Below are 16,428 nucleotides of genomic sequence, written 5' to 3'. Positions count from 1 at the left end.
CCTTTTGACTTCCCACACCAACTCATCCAAAAAGTACCCCTGAAACCGGGTATAAAAGTCCAAAGACCAGAGACTCTAGCAGGAGCCACCTAACGTGCGACCTCCACCTACATGTCACCACTGGAAGTCCTGACCAGATCCATTTTTGACTCACTGAAATTAATCTTCCTCCAGTAACATTTTCATGCTTGAATTTGTATAACTATTCTTAAACTAATGTTTGGGTTACTATTCCCCAACTACTCTCCCATAGAAGCATTCTCCAATTGCTGTACTTCATTCCCCTGAACTCCCTTCTTTATTGGACTGAAATGGACTGACCAAAAACGTTCTCTATTGCCCATGATTCAATGGGCATCTCCAACAGCTGCTGTAGTTTCATTCCTGCTTTGAGCCTTTCCTTGTTCAGAGGCTAGCCCTTCACTCACTGATCATTCCATTGGAGTTTCAAACCTTGCACCTCATCATGACCTTTTATTCAAGAATCTGTTCTTCCACAAATCACTAACACTCCAGTTCCATTTTAGGCACTGGGATTAAAAGGTCAGCCATGTAAGGCTAACTAGAAAGAAGAGAGGACCTGATAAGCTGTAGCCGGGCGCCGTATATAATTTTGTTTTAATAAATGTCTCGACTTAGCACTGGGACTACGGCGCTGAGGACCTGGGTTTGAATCCCAGCCCTAGGTCACTGTCCATATGGAGTTTGCACATTCTGCTCGTGTTTGCGTGGGTTTCATCCCCACAACCCAAAGATGTGCAGGGTAGGTGGATTGGCCGCGCTAAATTGCCCCTTAATTGGAAAAAAAATAATAATTGAGTAAAAAATAAATAAATGTCTCTACAACTTACCTTGGACTCCCCGTGCCTTTATTAAAGACATCAACACTTCCCAATCTCTCATCATTTAAGAAATACTCTGCATTTTTGATTGTCCCACCGAAGGGGATAGCTTCACGTTTTTCCACATTAAATTCCATTTGTCACATTCTTGCCTACTCATTTGACTCTTAAATCCCCTTGCAGCCTCTTTGTATCCCCTTCACAACTCATATTCCCACCTAGTTTTGTGCTATCAGGAAATCTTATATTTGGTCCCCACATCCAAATCATTGATATAGATCGTGAGTAGTGTTACGACACCCTGGGCAAGTGTGTGGTCAATTCCAGCCCCACTCGTCTTGGAGTCACAACACAAGCGATCTAACCAATAATTCTCATACAAGTACCCAATATCTTTGGCCCTTGGCTGTCCAATAATTATATTCACCAGTTTGTAATTACTGCTTATTTATAACAAGAACAAATATGAAATACAGAGTAAATACAGCTGCCTAACATCAACCTAACACCTGACTCCCCCTTTAACTGTCCTGCCCTCTACCCACACATACACAAGACAGACAAACACAGAGAGGTGGAAAGGTGTAAAATAATAAGGATTATGGTCAAAACTTTCTTCGGATGATGAGTTGTTTAGTGCACTTTCTTCACAGCATGAGGGTGGAGTAAAGTGTCTGGCTATCAGCCTGTTATGATCTTCCTGACAGCAATATTTTACTCATCGCTTTTCTAGGAGAAGCCCCTGGATTCACATCAGCCTGTTCTGGACGGAGAGTTATCCAATTCTGGATTCTGCTTGCATCAATCTTTTCTGTAGAGAGAGTTGGTTCCCACATTGACCATTTGGTGAGAATTAGATGATGATATCTGGAAAAACATAGTGGGGGAAAATGTGAGGCCTTCTCTCTTAGCTGCCAAAGCAAAACGGAATCTCTGAACCATGGGAACAGATCCAATCACCACCTGGTACCGGGAAGAACACAGCCTTTTATGGCGACTTCCTTGGCCACCAGCCAATTCAGTCACTGATCCCTCCCACGACTGACATAAGCTGCTTGCATTAAAGGCACAGAACAAGGCTATCTTCTGCTTGAATTAAAATGGCAGGCTGCCTTAAAGGCACATGTCCATAAATCATCCATGGATCAAAAATGTAACAGCAAAAATAAAAGAAAGGGGGGTAAAAAGGGAACCAACAGGAAGGACTCTTACAATAGCTAGGACCCAAGCACTGATACTTGCAAATTAACTTTGATTACGTTCAGTTATTTCAGATTGCATTTCAGCAAAATTATTGTATAAACGCCACGTCTTCTCTTTGTTGACTTAACTGAGGTAAACAATCAGAAAAGAACAGACTGGAACACTTGCCTAGCAAAGAGAAGGTGAACTTGTAGAGTAGATGTGACAGAAGAAATATTTTTCACTTGTGTAAGAGATCAGAGTTAGGGACCATAAGAAATAGGAACAGGAGTTTGGCCCCTCGAACCTGCTCTGCCATTCAATAGGATCATGGCTGATCTAACATTCCTCACGTCCACTTTCCTGCTCTTTCTCCATAACTCTTGATTTCCTTACTGATCAATAATCTATTTAAACCTTAAATATACACAAGGAACCTGCCCCCACATATCTCCGTGGCAAGGAGTTCCAAAGACTCACAACCGTCTGGAGAAGAACCTCCTCCTCATTTCTGTCTTAAATTGGCACCCCTTTATTCTGAGACTATGCTGTCTAATCCTAGACTGTCCTATGAGGGCAAACTTTCTCTTAACATTTACCCTGTCAAGCCTCTTAAGTATCCTAAATATTTCAATGAGATCACCTCATTAATCTAAATTTCAATGAGTAGAGTCCTAACCTGTTTCATCTTTGCTCATTAGACAATCCCTCCATACTGGGGATCATCTTTGTGAACCTTCTCTAAACTGCCTCCAATGAAATAATACCTTTCCTTAAATAAGTGGACCAAACTGCTCATAGTAATCCAGATGCGGTCTCAGTAGTACCTTGTACAGTTGTAGCAAGACTTCCCCATTCTTATACTCCAACCCCCTTTCCTGATTATTTGCTGCCCCTGTGTGCTAGCTTTCTGTGTTTCATGCACTAGTACCCAAAGTCTCTTTGTGCTGCATCTTTCTTGTCTTCCTCCATTTAAATAATGCTCTGTTCTTTTGTTCTCCTTTCCAAAATGAACAACCTCACATTTTCCTACATTCCAACTTTTTGCCCACTTACTTTACCTATCAATATCTTTACAAACTTGCCTTTCCACGTATTTTTGTGTTGTCTGCAAATTTAGCGACAGTGCATTCGCTCCCTTCCTCCAAGTTATTAATATATATTGTAAACAATTGCGGTCCAGGCACTGATCAGTTTATTGGGCTTGTTGATTTGAATGGTCTGTTTCAGTGCTATAGATTTTTTGTAATTCTATGTATGTTTCTTATCTAACAGTGCAATCAGACAATCTGCTCTGTAATTGTTTACTTGAAGATACATGTGTGACTGAGAATGGATTGTTTGAACACAGAACATAGAACAGTACAGCACAGAACCGGCCCTTTGGCCCTCGATGTTGTGTCGAGCATTGTCCAAAACCAAGATTAAGCTATCCCACTCCCTGTCATTCTGGTGTGCTCCATGTGCCTATCCAATAACCGGCTGAGCTGACATTTTATTTTTCAGACTGTTATTCTCCTTTTCCCCTCGAAATTACCTGGCCACTCACATTGCCCCTCTTCAATGGCCCCACTGAAATTGAGAATTTATTTGGCTTTGAAATTCTGGGAATAAACCTTAACATCCTGCCAGGACAATTTTTCACTCTTGTTTGTCCTCTTCTCTCATGCACTCCTTCACCGCAACCCCACCTCCTCCAGATGTCTTGTTTTGTGCTTCCTTTCCTGGTCATGATTTGTGCTGGGTAGGAGCCAGCTATCTATAGTATCTCATCCAAGTTTAATTCTTGGTGCCCAGATAATGTGCTGGCAGGCTGTGCTACGTGGGAGATATAAAGGAGTTTGAGGTACGTTCTAGCAGCATCACTGGCTGACAGCTAAGAGCTAATAATATTCATAGTCTTTCCCCTCCTGCTTAGTTTGGAACTGAGCTAGCCGCTAATGTCCCAACAGATATTGACCAACTCAGTACAAACCAAGATTAACCGTGGACCATGCTATCCATTCTGGCTCCGCACCACATCAACTGCTTCATTTAAGTACTGGGATCCTCTGTTTTCAGGCATTTGCAAATGCAGAACTGATGAGAAGTATGAATAGCAGAATAGCAACTCTTACCATGCACTGGATGAATTATCTCGTCTTCATGCAACAATTGATTTTTTGGGCTGTTGCTCGTGAGTTTATCCCACAGCATCTCATTCTGCTGTCATCTCCAAATATACCCGAGTTTGACTTGGTCACTTTTAGAATACAATAATGTTAATCATGGAACTTGTAGCTTCTGCTTTGTTGAAGAAATTCAGCTGAGTGGCAATAGAAGGTTTGGTTTCAGTAGGGGGAGAAACATCAGGTAGAATTCTTATCTCTCCCCAGTAATCCCTGCTGGAATGTGTATTTAGTATCATAGTGTTATTTACACCACAGAACAAAGCAATCTGGCTCTCTTTGAGTCCATGAGAGCTCCTGTGGAGCAATCCAGTCACTCCTACTTCCCTGCTCCATTCATGTTGCCCTGCAAATTAATTTCTAAATTGCTTTCCTTTCCCACTTTCCTTTTGAAATTATTCCACCACCCCCATGGGCACCAAGTTCCACGTTTACCACCCACTGCATTAGAACGTCTTAACATTTCCCCCTGTATCTCTTGTCCAAAATCTTAAATTTGTGTCCCCCTAGTCCTCGTGCAACTAGCTAATGGGAAGTGCTTTGGGAAATAGAAAATAGAAGCAGGGGGTAAGCTATTCGGCCCCTTGAACCTGCTCTGCCATTCAATGTGATCATGGCCGATGATCTATCTCTAAGCCATAGTCCTGTTTACTCCCCATATCTGGTGATGCCTTGAGAGTCGAGAAATCTTACCTATTTCCTTCTTAAAAATATTCAGTGACTTAGCCTCCGCAACCGTCTGTGGTAGAGAATTCCACAGGTTCACCGCCCTCTGAATGAAGACATTTTTCCTCATCTCGGCCCTAAATCACCTTCCCTGTATTCTGAGTCTATCACCCCTTATTCTCGGCCCCCCAGCCAGGGAGAACATCAGTTCTGCAACCTGCGGGTCCGGTCCTGTCAGAATTTTATATATTTTGATGTGATTCCCTCTCATTCTTCTAAACTCCAGTGAATGCAGGCCTAGTCAATCCAATCTCTCCTCATACAATAAACCTGCCATCCCAGGAAGCGGTCTGGTGAACATTTGCTGCACTCTCTCTTTCCTAGATAAGGAGACCAAAACTGCACACAGGGAGGCAAAGGAAGAAATTGCTGGGCATTGACAGAAATCTTTGTATCCTCATTGACTACAGATGAGGTCCCAGAGGACTGGAGGATACCAAATGTTGTTCCTTTGTTTAAGAAGGGAAGCAGGGATAATCCAGGAAATTATAGGCCAGTTGGATTTACGCGAGTGCCAGGGAAATTATTGGAAAGGATTCTTAGGGACAGGATTTACTCACATTTGGAATGAACTTATTAATTTAATATTCTTTATTGTCAACGTAGGCTTACATTATCACTGCAGTGAAGTTACTGTGAAAAGCCCCAAGTCGCCACATTCCGGCGCCTGTTGGGTACACGGAGGGCGAATTCAGAATGTCCAAATTACCTGACAGCGCGTCATTCGGGACTTGTGGGTGGAAACCGGAGCACCCGGAGGAAACCCGTGCAGACTCCGCACAGTGACCCAAGCCGGGAATCGACCCTGGCGCCGTGAAACAAAAGTGCTAACTGTGATACCATGCCACCCAAGTGATAGGCAGCATGGTTTTGTGAAGGGGAGATCGAGTCTCACTAAATTGATCAAGTTTTTTAAAGAAGTAATGAAAATGATTGATGAAGGAAGGGCAGTGGATGTTGTCTACAAGGACTTCAATTAAACCTTTGACATGGTCCCTCATGGCAGACTGGTACAAAAGGTGAAGCCACACGGGATCATAGGTGAGCTGGCAAGATGGATGCAGAACTGGCTTGGTCATAGAAGACAGGGGATAGCAGTGGAAGGGGGCTTCTCTGAATGGAAGGCTGTGACTAGTGACTCTGAATGGAAGCCTGTGTCTAGTGGTGTTCCTCAGGGATCGGTGCTGAGACCTTTGTTGTTCGCAGTATATATAAATGATTTGAAGGAAAATGTGGGTGGTCTGATTAGTAAATTTGCGGATGACACCAAGATCGGTGGAGTTACGGATAGTGAAGAGGATTATCAGAGGATATAGCAGGACGTTGGAGACTTGGGTGGAGAAAAGGCAGATGGAGTTTAATCCGGACAAATGTGAGGCAATGCATTTTGGAAGGTCTAATACAGGTGGGAATTATACAGTAAATGGCAGAACCCTTAGGAGTATTGACAGGCAGAGACATCTGGGCGTACAGGTCCAAAGATCTCTGAAAGTGCCAACGCAGGTGGATAAGGTGGTCAAGACGGCATACGGCATGATTGCCTTCATCAGTCAGGGCATTGAATATAAAAATTGGCAAGTCATGCTGCAGCTGTGTGGCACCTTATTTAGGTCTGATTTGGAATACTGTATACAATTCTGGTTGCCACATTACCAGAAGGATGTGCATGCTTTGGAGAGGGTACAGAAGAGGTTTACCAAGATGTTGCCAGGTCTAGAGGGTATTAGTTGTGAGGCGAGGTTGGATAAAGTCGGATTGTTTTTGTTGGAACGAAGGAGGTTGAGGCGCGACCTGATAGAGATTTACAAAATTGAGTTTCATGGACAGAGTGGACAGTCTTCCCAGGGTGGAAAAATCAATTACTAGTGGACATAGCTTTAAGGTGAGAGGCAAGTATTTTACACAGAGGGTGAGTGCCTGCAAATCGCTGCTGGGGGAGGTTGTAGAAGCATATACAATAGAGACCTTCAAGAGACATCTTGATGGATACATGAATAGGATGGGAATAGGGAGATACGGACCCCAGAAGTGCACAAGGCTTTAGTTTAGACAGGCATCATGATCGGTGCAGGCTTGGAGGGTCTAAGGGCCTGTTCCTGTGCTGTATTATTCCTTGTTCTTTGTACTCCAAGTGTTATCTCACCAAGGCCCTGTACAGCTGCAATAAGATATCCTTGCTCCTGTTCTCAAATCCTCTTGCAATGAAGGCCAATATACCATTTGCCGGCTTTTTTTTATTTTTATTTTTTATTTATAAATTTAGAGTACCCAATTATTTTTTTTTCCCAATTAAGGGGCAATTTAGTGTGGCCAATCCACCTAACTAGCACAACTTTGGGTTGTGGGGGTGAAACCCACACAGACACAGAAGAATGTGCAAACTCCACACGGACAGTAACCCAGGGCCGGGATTCAAACCCAGGTTCTCAGCGCCGTAGTCCCAGTGCTAACCACTGGGCCACTTGCCGCCCTTCCATTTGTCTGCTTAACCTTTTTTTAACATCTACATGCTTGCTTTCAATGGTTGGTGTGCAATGATATCCAGGCCCCTTTATACATAAACATTTCCCAATCTATCACCATTTAAATAATAATTTGCCATGCTGCTTTTCCTACTGAAGTGGATAACCACACATCCACATTATACTGTATCTGCCTTGTATTTTTCCACTCACTCAACTCGGCTAAATCATCTTGAAGCCTCTTAACATCCTCTTCACCACTCACATTCCCACCTAGTTTTGCTTCATCAGCAAACTTGGAAATATTACATTTGTTGCCCTCATCCAAGCCATTGATGTCTATAGTGAATAGCTGGACCCAGGCACTGCTCCCTGCGATGCCCCACTAGTCACTGCCTGCCATTCCAAAAAAGACCCATCTATTCCTACTCTGTTTCCTGTCTGCTAACCAATTCCCAATCCATGTTAATACATTATCCCCAATGCAATGTGCTTTAATTTTACACACTGACCTGTTATGTGGGACTTCATCAAAAGCTTTCTAATCCAAATGCATCACATCCATTTGGTTCTACTTTATCTATTCTACGAATTTCACCCTCAAAACACTCAGGGTTGTAAAACATTTCATAAATACATGTTGACTTTGTCTCATCCAGTTGATATTTTTTAAGTGTCCTGTTATCACATCCTCTGGACGAGATTTAACAGAAGTGAAACCAAGCCTCACGTCAGGCACTTTTTAGCCTGGTATTTCCCGATGCAAGCAGCTATTAAACAGGATTCTGCTTCATTTTCGGGCTTCGGCAAGGAACACCCTGCCAAGGCCGCACAGTCCCATTTCCTGCTCTGCCTGCCATGGCAGGAAGAGATCAGTGGTGCCCTCAGCTCGGGACACCCCCCCCGCAGCACGGTAGCATTGTGGATAGCACAATCGCTTCACAGCTCCAGGGTCCCAGGTTCGATTTCGGCTTGGGTCACTGTGCGGTGTCTGCACATTCTCCTCGTGTCTGCGTGGGTTTCCTCCCACAGTCCAAAGATGTTCGGGTTAGGTGGATTGGCCATGATAAATTGTCCTTAGTGTCCAAAATTGCCCTTAGTGTTGGGTGGGGTTACTGAGTTATGGGGATAGGGTGGAGGTGTTGATCTTGGTAGGGGTAGGGTGCTCTTTCCAAGAGCCGGTGCAGACTCGATGGGCCGAATGGCCTCCTTCTGCACTGTAAATTCTATGTAATGCCCCAATAAGGGGATCATTGAACCACCCCCCACCCCACCTCATAAGGGCAAGGCATCCATGGACCTGATCCCTGGCACGGGCAAGATGCTACCTGGGCACCTTGGTACAGCCAGCCTCGCACCCTGACTGTGCCCCTGCCACCCTGGCAGTGCCACCTCAGCTCCCTGCACAGCCAGGGTGGCACCCGGGTGACTGCCAAGATTTCAGGCTGGCATTGGGGGTGTCAGAGTACCACCCTGCCCAGAGCCAACCCCCAGAGAGGCTCCAAAACACCTGGGAGACCACCAAGTGCCAGTATGCCTGGTCCACGTTTGTGGAAACCAGCGTTAAATGGCACCCACTCTTGGTCTCCGAGGCAACACCGTTCAATCCCGGCCGCTGGGTAATCCAGCATAGACATTCAAGTGAGATTAACTGTGACTTCAATGGGTGGGATCCAGATCGCTACACCTTGCGAAATCCCGCGCAATGTACCTGTCAGATCCTGAGTCGGCGCGGAGAGGCTGATAGATCACGCCCTTTACAATAAAATCGAGCATTTTCCCCACTACTGATGTTTGGCCAACCACTCTGTAATTCTTTTATATTGTCCCCATCCTTTTTTAAATAATGGAATTACATTTGCCATCCTCCAATCTGCTAGGACTATTTAAGACTCTACAACATTTTGGAATGTGACAATCAACGCATCCGCTATTTCCATGGCCATCTCCTTTAATATCCTGGGATGTAGATTATCAGGCCCTGGGGATTTATCGACTTTCAGTCGCATTAATTTGTCCAGCACCATTTTACACTAATTTCCTTCTGTTCCTGCTCTTCACTAGTCCCTTGGTTCCCTCGCAATTCTGGGAAATTTTCTATGTTTTCTTCTATGTGGACAGAACTAAACTAGTTGTTTAATTGCTCTGCCACTTCCTTGTCCTTTATTATAAATGGTCCCATTCTGGACTGTTAAGAAGCATACCTTCATTTCTCTTCACTAATCTTTTTATTTTTACAGACTTACAAATGCTTTTATAATCCAATATCTAAGCCTATCATAATCTTGCCAAATTTTCTCTTTAACTAAGACTGCCCCCCCCCCCCCCCAAAAAAAAAATCCTTGGAGCCATTCTGGTAAATCTGCCCTGCACCCTCTCCAGGACTCTCCACATCCTTCCAGTTATGTGGTGCAATGCTCTAGTTGTGACCGAGGCAGAACTTTATTAAGGTACAGCATTAATTCCCTGCTTTGGCACTCAATAATTCTATTCATGTAATCCTATAATTGATGAATGTAGAAATTTCAGATATATTGTATTATATGCATTTGGTGCAGTAAGTATTAAAAGCCTGGATTAGCGTGTGATTTACGCAGTCATATTTCTAAAAATCCTGTTTTGAAAGGCAGCAGGCTTTTTGGACACAGAAGTGCAATTAAAGCATCCTAACGGTTGGGTGAATGGAATTTTGTTTTTATAAATGAGGTTTCCTGGCGAGTCAATAATTAGAGACAGTTGGCTGGATTCCCCGTTTTTCAGGCTATGTGCCCACGCCGGCGTGGGAACGGTGGCGTTTTACGACAGACAAAATGGCAGATCCTCCGTTTGGCTGGGGGCTAGCATCAAGGCAGCGTAGAGCACCCGGCTGTAGTTGCCGATACGACCCGGAAAATTGTCGGGTCCACGGCCACGCATGCGCACAGCGGCGGCCTACAGCGGCCGCGCCGTGCAACATAGAGCCAGCTCCTCGCAGACCTGGCCTGCGAAATAGTGCTCCCCTTTGGCCAGTCCGTGCACACCAGACACCCCCCCCCCCCCCCCCCCAACAGTGCCCCCAGCCCCTGGCAAAGTCCCCACTGCCCGTGGATCAGCCCACCCCCGACTGTGGCGGCGCTGGACTGAGTCTGCAGCTGCCACGCTGAGTTACTGAAGGATGAGACCACACTCGACCGACGCCGTCGGGAACTCCAATCAGGGCGGAGCATCGAGGGGTGGGCCTCAGGCAATGTCCTGAGGCAGTTGGTACGGCGCGCGGCGTACTCAAGAGAGTACGCCGCTTTGGAGGGGCGGAGCATCGCAAAAGTGCCGTTACCCCCGATTCAGTCATGACGCGGGATTCTCAGGCCGGTTGCCGAATGCGATTTCGGCATCGGAGACTGGAGAATCCCGCCTATTGTCTTTTGCTTAGTAAGATGATGTTAGTAGGAGGTTCTGAACAGTCAGGTGTTGAGTGTTCAGTTTTGAAATTCAGTTAATGATTTGAATGTGGACACTCTGGCAGCTGCTCTCAAAACAGTAAGTTATGATCTGTCTGTGGACCAGAGCCGTGTATCTCTCAAAACAGTGAATTAAAGATTTGTCTGTGAACAGGACAGGAGCAGTTTCAAAGGTTGGCATGTTCAACTGTAATTTGAGATTGTCAAGAATCTGAAAGTTGGGTCTTGAAGGATATCTTTTTCTCAAGCAAGGTATCCAAGGTGCTATTAAGCAAATATTTCTGAGTTTATTAACTGCATTTAAAAGTGGATGTTTATCTGAGATGGGTGCTGTTTGAGTGGGGATAAAGATAGTAGTTTGGAGTCATTGTTTCATTGTATTGTTAAGCATTGTTTATTGGGTAATTGTAAGCCATTTTTGTATTTTTTGAATACATTTTTATGGGACGTGGGCTTCACTGGCTAGGCCAGTATTTGTTACCCATCCCGCATTGTGCTTGAGAAGGTGGTGGTGAGCGAGCCACAGCAGTACATGTGGTGTAGGTTTGGCAATAAGGAATTTGCTGAATCTAAGTGATTCACAAATAAAATATAAATTTGACTGATTTTATATCAGAAATTAAATGCATATTTTAATTGTAGCAAAACATTCCAAATGCTTAAAAAGGTTTAATGTTGCTTTAGATTACATTTGTGAATGGAGCGGTGTGGTGCATGCAATTCATTGGGTTGCAAATCAAATACATTTGCTAAAATGTACGTGAAATAATCGTGGGCTAGTTTGAGTACAAATGTGCTCGGCCATAAAAGTTACACCGTGGTGAGGCCCAGTCTCACTATACCATCAGGGGTAACGCAAAGTACAGGGAGATACTCTCCGAGATGAAATTTACTGTAACTTACCCAGATCATGTAAATCAACTCAGTAGTGGTGTTTGTGAAGCCATCTGCATTAAAGATGGGGGAATGACAAAAGCATTTTGTTCTCAGTGTTAGAATAATATAGAATGGAACGTTTGAAAAAAAAATCTGTCTCTGCATCCAGCCATAAACTGAAAAAGTTTTGAATTCGGGTGTGATTCAACAGAAGGTCTTTGTAGAAACTTGGTGACATGAAAACTGCCCATGGTATTTTCTCACTTGTGAGTGACAGAGAAATAACAAACTTAATCAAACCATTTTTTTCCTCACTTTTTCTTGCTCACAGTGGAGAACATTCAGCTAAATTTGAACCTTCAGGTGGGAAACAAAAGTGGTGTTGTGTGCAGCGGTGAATTGACTGTTTGCCTGGATGGCCTTAATGTTGACTTGGGAAATTTGCCGAATGGCACCATCATGACAGAAAGTAAGTACTGCACACACATGGTTCATTCTGATGCTCGGATTGCGGGTGATGGGTCATACATAAGAAATTACTTAATGCACCTTAATTGATTTGCAGCTCTTCAATGAGAATGTGTTTTTTATAGTTAGTATTAAAACTGGTAAGTTTGTTCTTCAAAACAAATTATATTTTGTGGTGATAAAAGTGGCAAAATTCAATTTACTACATCTCTAATAGTTTAATTTGACAGAGTTTCTGTGCTGTTGTTGTTGCTTGTCTTAAATTGATTCTGATAAAACATAATCATGGTTTTAATACCGTCTTAAAATATGTATTTTTTTTACAAGCACATGATAGCAGCAACCTATACTCAGTTGGACTCTATATGTTACCTTACTTTATTTTGGTGTAAATTATACTGCAAAGTTGTTAATTTCAAGCAGTCAAATTTTGTTTAATGTTTGCCATTTCCAGTTGATTGTAACCTTAGCATTTATTAGTAGTCAATCTTAAGTTGACTGAAAGAAAATCTACATTGGCACTTAAACCTATTAGCAAAATAGGGGTTTTTACAACAGCTAATTCTGCAATCATTTCAAAATATTTGCTTATAGTTCATTGACTTTTATTGACAATATCTATTACAACACTGCATATCAATGACTTGGACCAAATGAGAGCCATATTTTTACATAGTAAATTCATCACCTGTTAATTTGCAGCTCCTCTAATGTGATTCCAACAATAATTTAATTCATCATAATGGCATTATCATGTCTAATACTAGGTTCTTTTCACCCTTCGGGTATGTATCATTTGTAGAAATTGTAAATGACGAACGCTGTTAGGTTTATAAATTTATTGTACAAAATTTCACAGTGCTTTCATCTTGAATTGAAAGGACATTGAATTTGTTATAAATCTGAAAATTATTGGGAACTTAAAACAATTTGTAGATAGACTATTTTCTTTAAAAACCAGAAAACAAAAGTTTTGTTGCTACAATAAGCCAGAATGCTAAAAAACAATACTGAGGTGTATGCAAACATTACACTTGAAGTCTTCATCTTTAGCTATAAGTTGATGAGAGCCCTGCAGAGCCTGAATTCTAGGCCCCTCTCACTTTTGACTACCACAGAAGATAGTGAGGTATTGGCTTTATGAGGTGCTTTGTATGTCTGTTAATCCATTTTCTTTGTGTTCTCCTCATAGTTTTGGTATGTTGACCAAAGGTCTGAAGGTGATTTGTAAAATAATTAATTTTGATTATTGAAAGCTTTAGGATGTGCTTTGAAGATTGTGTAAAATTTGTTTGATCATTATGCTTTTAGAACTTGGAGGATTGCAGTAGAATAATTCTAACCATATTAAAAGTTTACATTTTGTTAAGTTATTCAATAACCGTAGACTGGAGAGTAGACCTTATGTAAGTACGTTTCAATACTAATTGATAAAAAATGGCATAATTGTGCTCTGAGAAAGCCAAAGCTATTTGAAAGGAAACTTTAAACCATGGATTCTAGTCACCTTAACCTATTGGGCACTTTTTGGATAATTACTGTGATTTTATTAATTTGGTGCTTCAACTGGGACCATATAGGAACAAGTGAAAGTCTTTCAGCCTGTGGGTATGTTCCACCATTTAATTAGATCATGGTGGATCTGCACCCCAACTCCATTTGCATATTCCTTGATGTCCTTCTCCAACAAAAAAATATTGATTTTAATTATGAACATTTCAATTGCCCTGGAATCCACAGCATTGTGGGAACAAGTTCAACATTTCCAGTATTCTTCGTAAGGGAAGTGTAACCGGATTTCCATTCCAGAAGGCCTAATATTCATTATGCCCTCTAGTTCTATATTCTGCCAGCAGATAAATTAGTTTCTTTGTATCTATCTCATTAAATCTCTTTAATATTTTAAATACCTCAAGTAAATCACTTGTCAACCTTCTAACCTCAGAATCAAAAGCAAACTTATGTGTCCTGCTATCGTAATTGCATCCTTTAAACCCTGACATCATTCTGATAGTCTCACCTCTCCCAGATTAACATATCTTTTCTGGGTTTTTGTGCCGAGAACTGGACGTAGTAATCCAACCAAAGTTCTGTGCAACTCATGGAAGGTTTTCTTACTTTCATATTCCAACTACCGAGAGATAAAGGCCATCACTCCATTCACCTTTTTGATTACTTTTTGGACTTGTGCATTTGCTTTTAATAATATGTTCAAGGAGGCTTGCATGAGGTTCATTTTTCCCATTAAATATTGGGAAGGCCATAGCTATCATCCTTGGTCAACATTATGAACTAATTCCATCCTTCTCCAATACCACTGTCTCAAGCAAAACCAGATACTTTGCAATAATAATAATCGCTTATTGTCACAAGTAGGCTTCAATTAAGTCACTGTGAAAAGCCCCTAGTCGCCACATTCCGCCGCCTGTTTGGGGAGGCCGGTAGGGGAATTGAACCCACGCTGCTGGCCTTGTTCTGCATTACAAGTCAGCTGTTTAGCCCGCCGTGCTAAACCAGCCCCTGGTTGCACCCTCAGCTATTTGATGCTAAACTGAGCATTCTCTCCATCACAGAGACTGTCTACTTCCACTTCACAACGTCACTTGCTCCCACCCTATCTTAGCCCGTTAACTGCTGAAAGAGTAATACATGCCTTTGTCACTTCAAAACTTGACTCTCCTGGCTGGCCTTCCATCCTTTACAATCTTCAGTTTTTCCTGAACACTGTTTCCTTTGCCATATCCAATTCTGTTCAATCATTATTCCTGTCGTAGCTGACCTGCACTCTATAAAACGCATTTTAAAAATCTAATTTTGATGTTTAAATCCGTCCATGGTTTTGTCCCTCTCCGCTTCCTCCAGCCCTAAAGCCCCACTCGCCCCTCCTCCATTCCCCCCACCACTCTCTTTATTTTAGGATTTATATTCCTACCTCCACCACACTATTTACAGCTGTGCCTTTATCTACCTGGGCCACACTCTTGATCTCCCTCTTCAGCCCTTCTGTTGCTCTCTACTCCTTCCGAAACCCATCTCTTTGACTATGGGTGGCATTATCCGGCCACGTACACCCGGCAACCGGAGAACCCCGCCCGAGGTCAATGGAGTTCTCCATTGTATGTGGCTCACCTGTGGCATGCATACGGCAGGCTCGGCGGGAGAATCCAGCCTTGTGTGCCTGTGAAATGCCTTGGGATGTTTGTTCACAATAAAAGTACAATATAAAGCTTCTGTTTCTTGAGTCTGATGAAGCCTGTCATCCAGAGGTCCACAATGAGCAAGATCATTGGGTATCAATTTTTCAATTGGTACTCGAGGGGTGTTGTCAGCTGCTCAGTGCAGCTGCTTAATTGATTTGTCTTTGATCAGTGGCAGTCCCTTCATCCCTCTGCAATCTCCTCCTGCCCAACAACCCCAGTATACAAGCAGTGCTCATTCAACTATAAGTTAATATTGTTTTCACCCCATGTTTTATTGTGGGCCTTTCAAAGAATTGGCTCCACAATGTCAAGTTTGCTGTACGACCTCTCTCCTTTAAAAGCATCTTCCAAATTTACCTTTCACCAAGCATTGATTCACCTTTCTGAATTCTCTTACTTTTTTTGCAGTATTTTACATGGGAATGTACAGACACATTAAAGACCTCCGGTGTGGCCCCAAAGCACCAAAGATCAGAATGCACCATTCACAATGTAAATCCCTCAATTGGTTTTCTTACCAACTTGTCTGTCCAGCTCTCTTACTGTTATCAGCCTTGATTGCCTACTTGGACGGTCCATTCCATACATGAATTTATAACTTCACACTTTCCAGAATTGGCCTCCTTATCCACCAAAAGAAATACAGCAATCGCAGCAGGAGCCACAGTGCATAGTGGTTAGCGCTGCTGCCTCACAGCGCCAGGGACCCGGGTTTGATTCCGACCTTGGGTGACTGTGTGGAGTTTGCACCTTTTACCCTGTATCTGCATGGGTTTCCTCCGGGTCCACTGGTTTCCTCCCACAGTCCAAAGATGTGCAGGTTAGGTGTTGGCCATGCTAAATTGCCCCTTCATGTCCATAATGTAGGTGGTGTTATGGGGATAGGGTGGAGGATTGGGCCGAAATGGGGTGGTCTTTCAAAGGGTTGGTGCAGGCTCGATGGGCCGAATGGCCTCCTGCATTGTAGGGATCTATGAATCTATGATGATCTCATCTGATCTCACCAAATATCTAAGGCTTCATTATCTCTTGCAGATGGAAAGATGTCAATCAATCAAACTCATTTG

General features: G+C 42.9%; 1 protein-coding gene across 2 annotated transcripts in view; it reads left to right on the top strand.

The window, feature by feature from the left end:
* Positions 1–16,428, top strand: part of wwp2 (WW domain containing E3 ubiquitin protein ligase 2) — a 260,110-nt gene that overhangs the window by 96,017 nt on the left and 147,665 nt on the right. For both annotated transcript variants that reach the window (XM_038806387.1, XM_038806386.1), the window contains exon 5: positions 12,025–12,162. In XM_038806387.1, the coding sequence (XP_038662315.1) occupies positions 12,025–12,162 (138 nt within the window). The remainder of the gene's footprint in view (positions 1–12,024; positions 12,163–16,428) is intronic.

This window comes from Scyliorhinus canicula, chromosome 9 (assembly GCF_902713615.1).
Source record: "Scyliorhinus canicula chromosome 9, sScyCan1.1, whole genome shotgun sequence".
NCBI lineage: Eukaryota > Metazoa > Chordata > Chondrichthyes > Carcharhiniformes > Scyliorhinidae > Scyliorhinus > Scyliorhinus canicula.
Note: the sequence above shows the minus strand (reverse complement) of the source record. Positions and strands in the feature narration are given on the sequence as shown.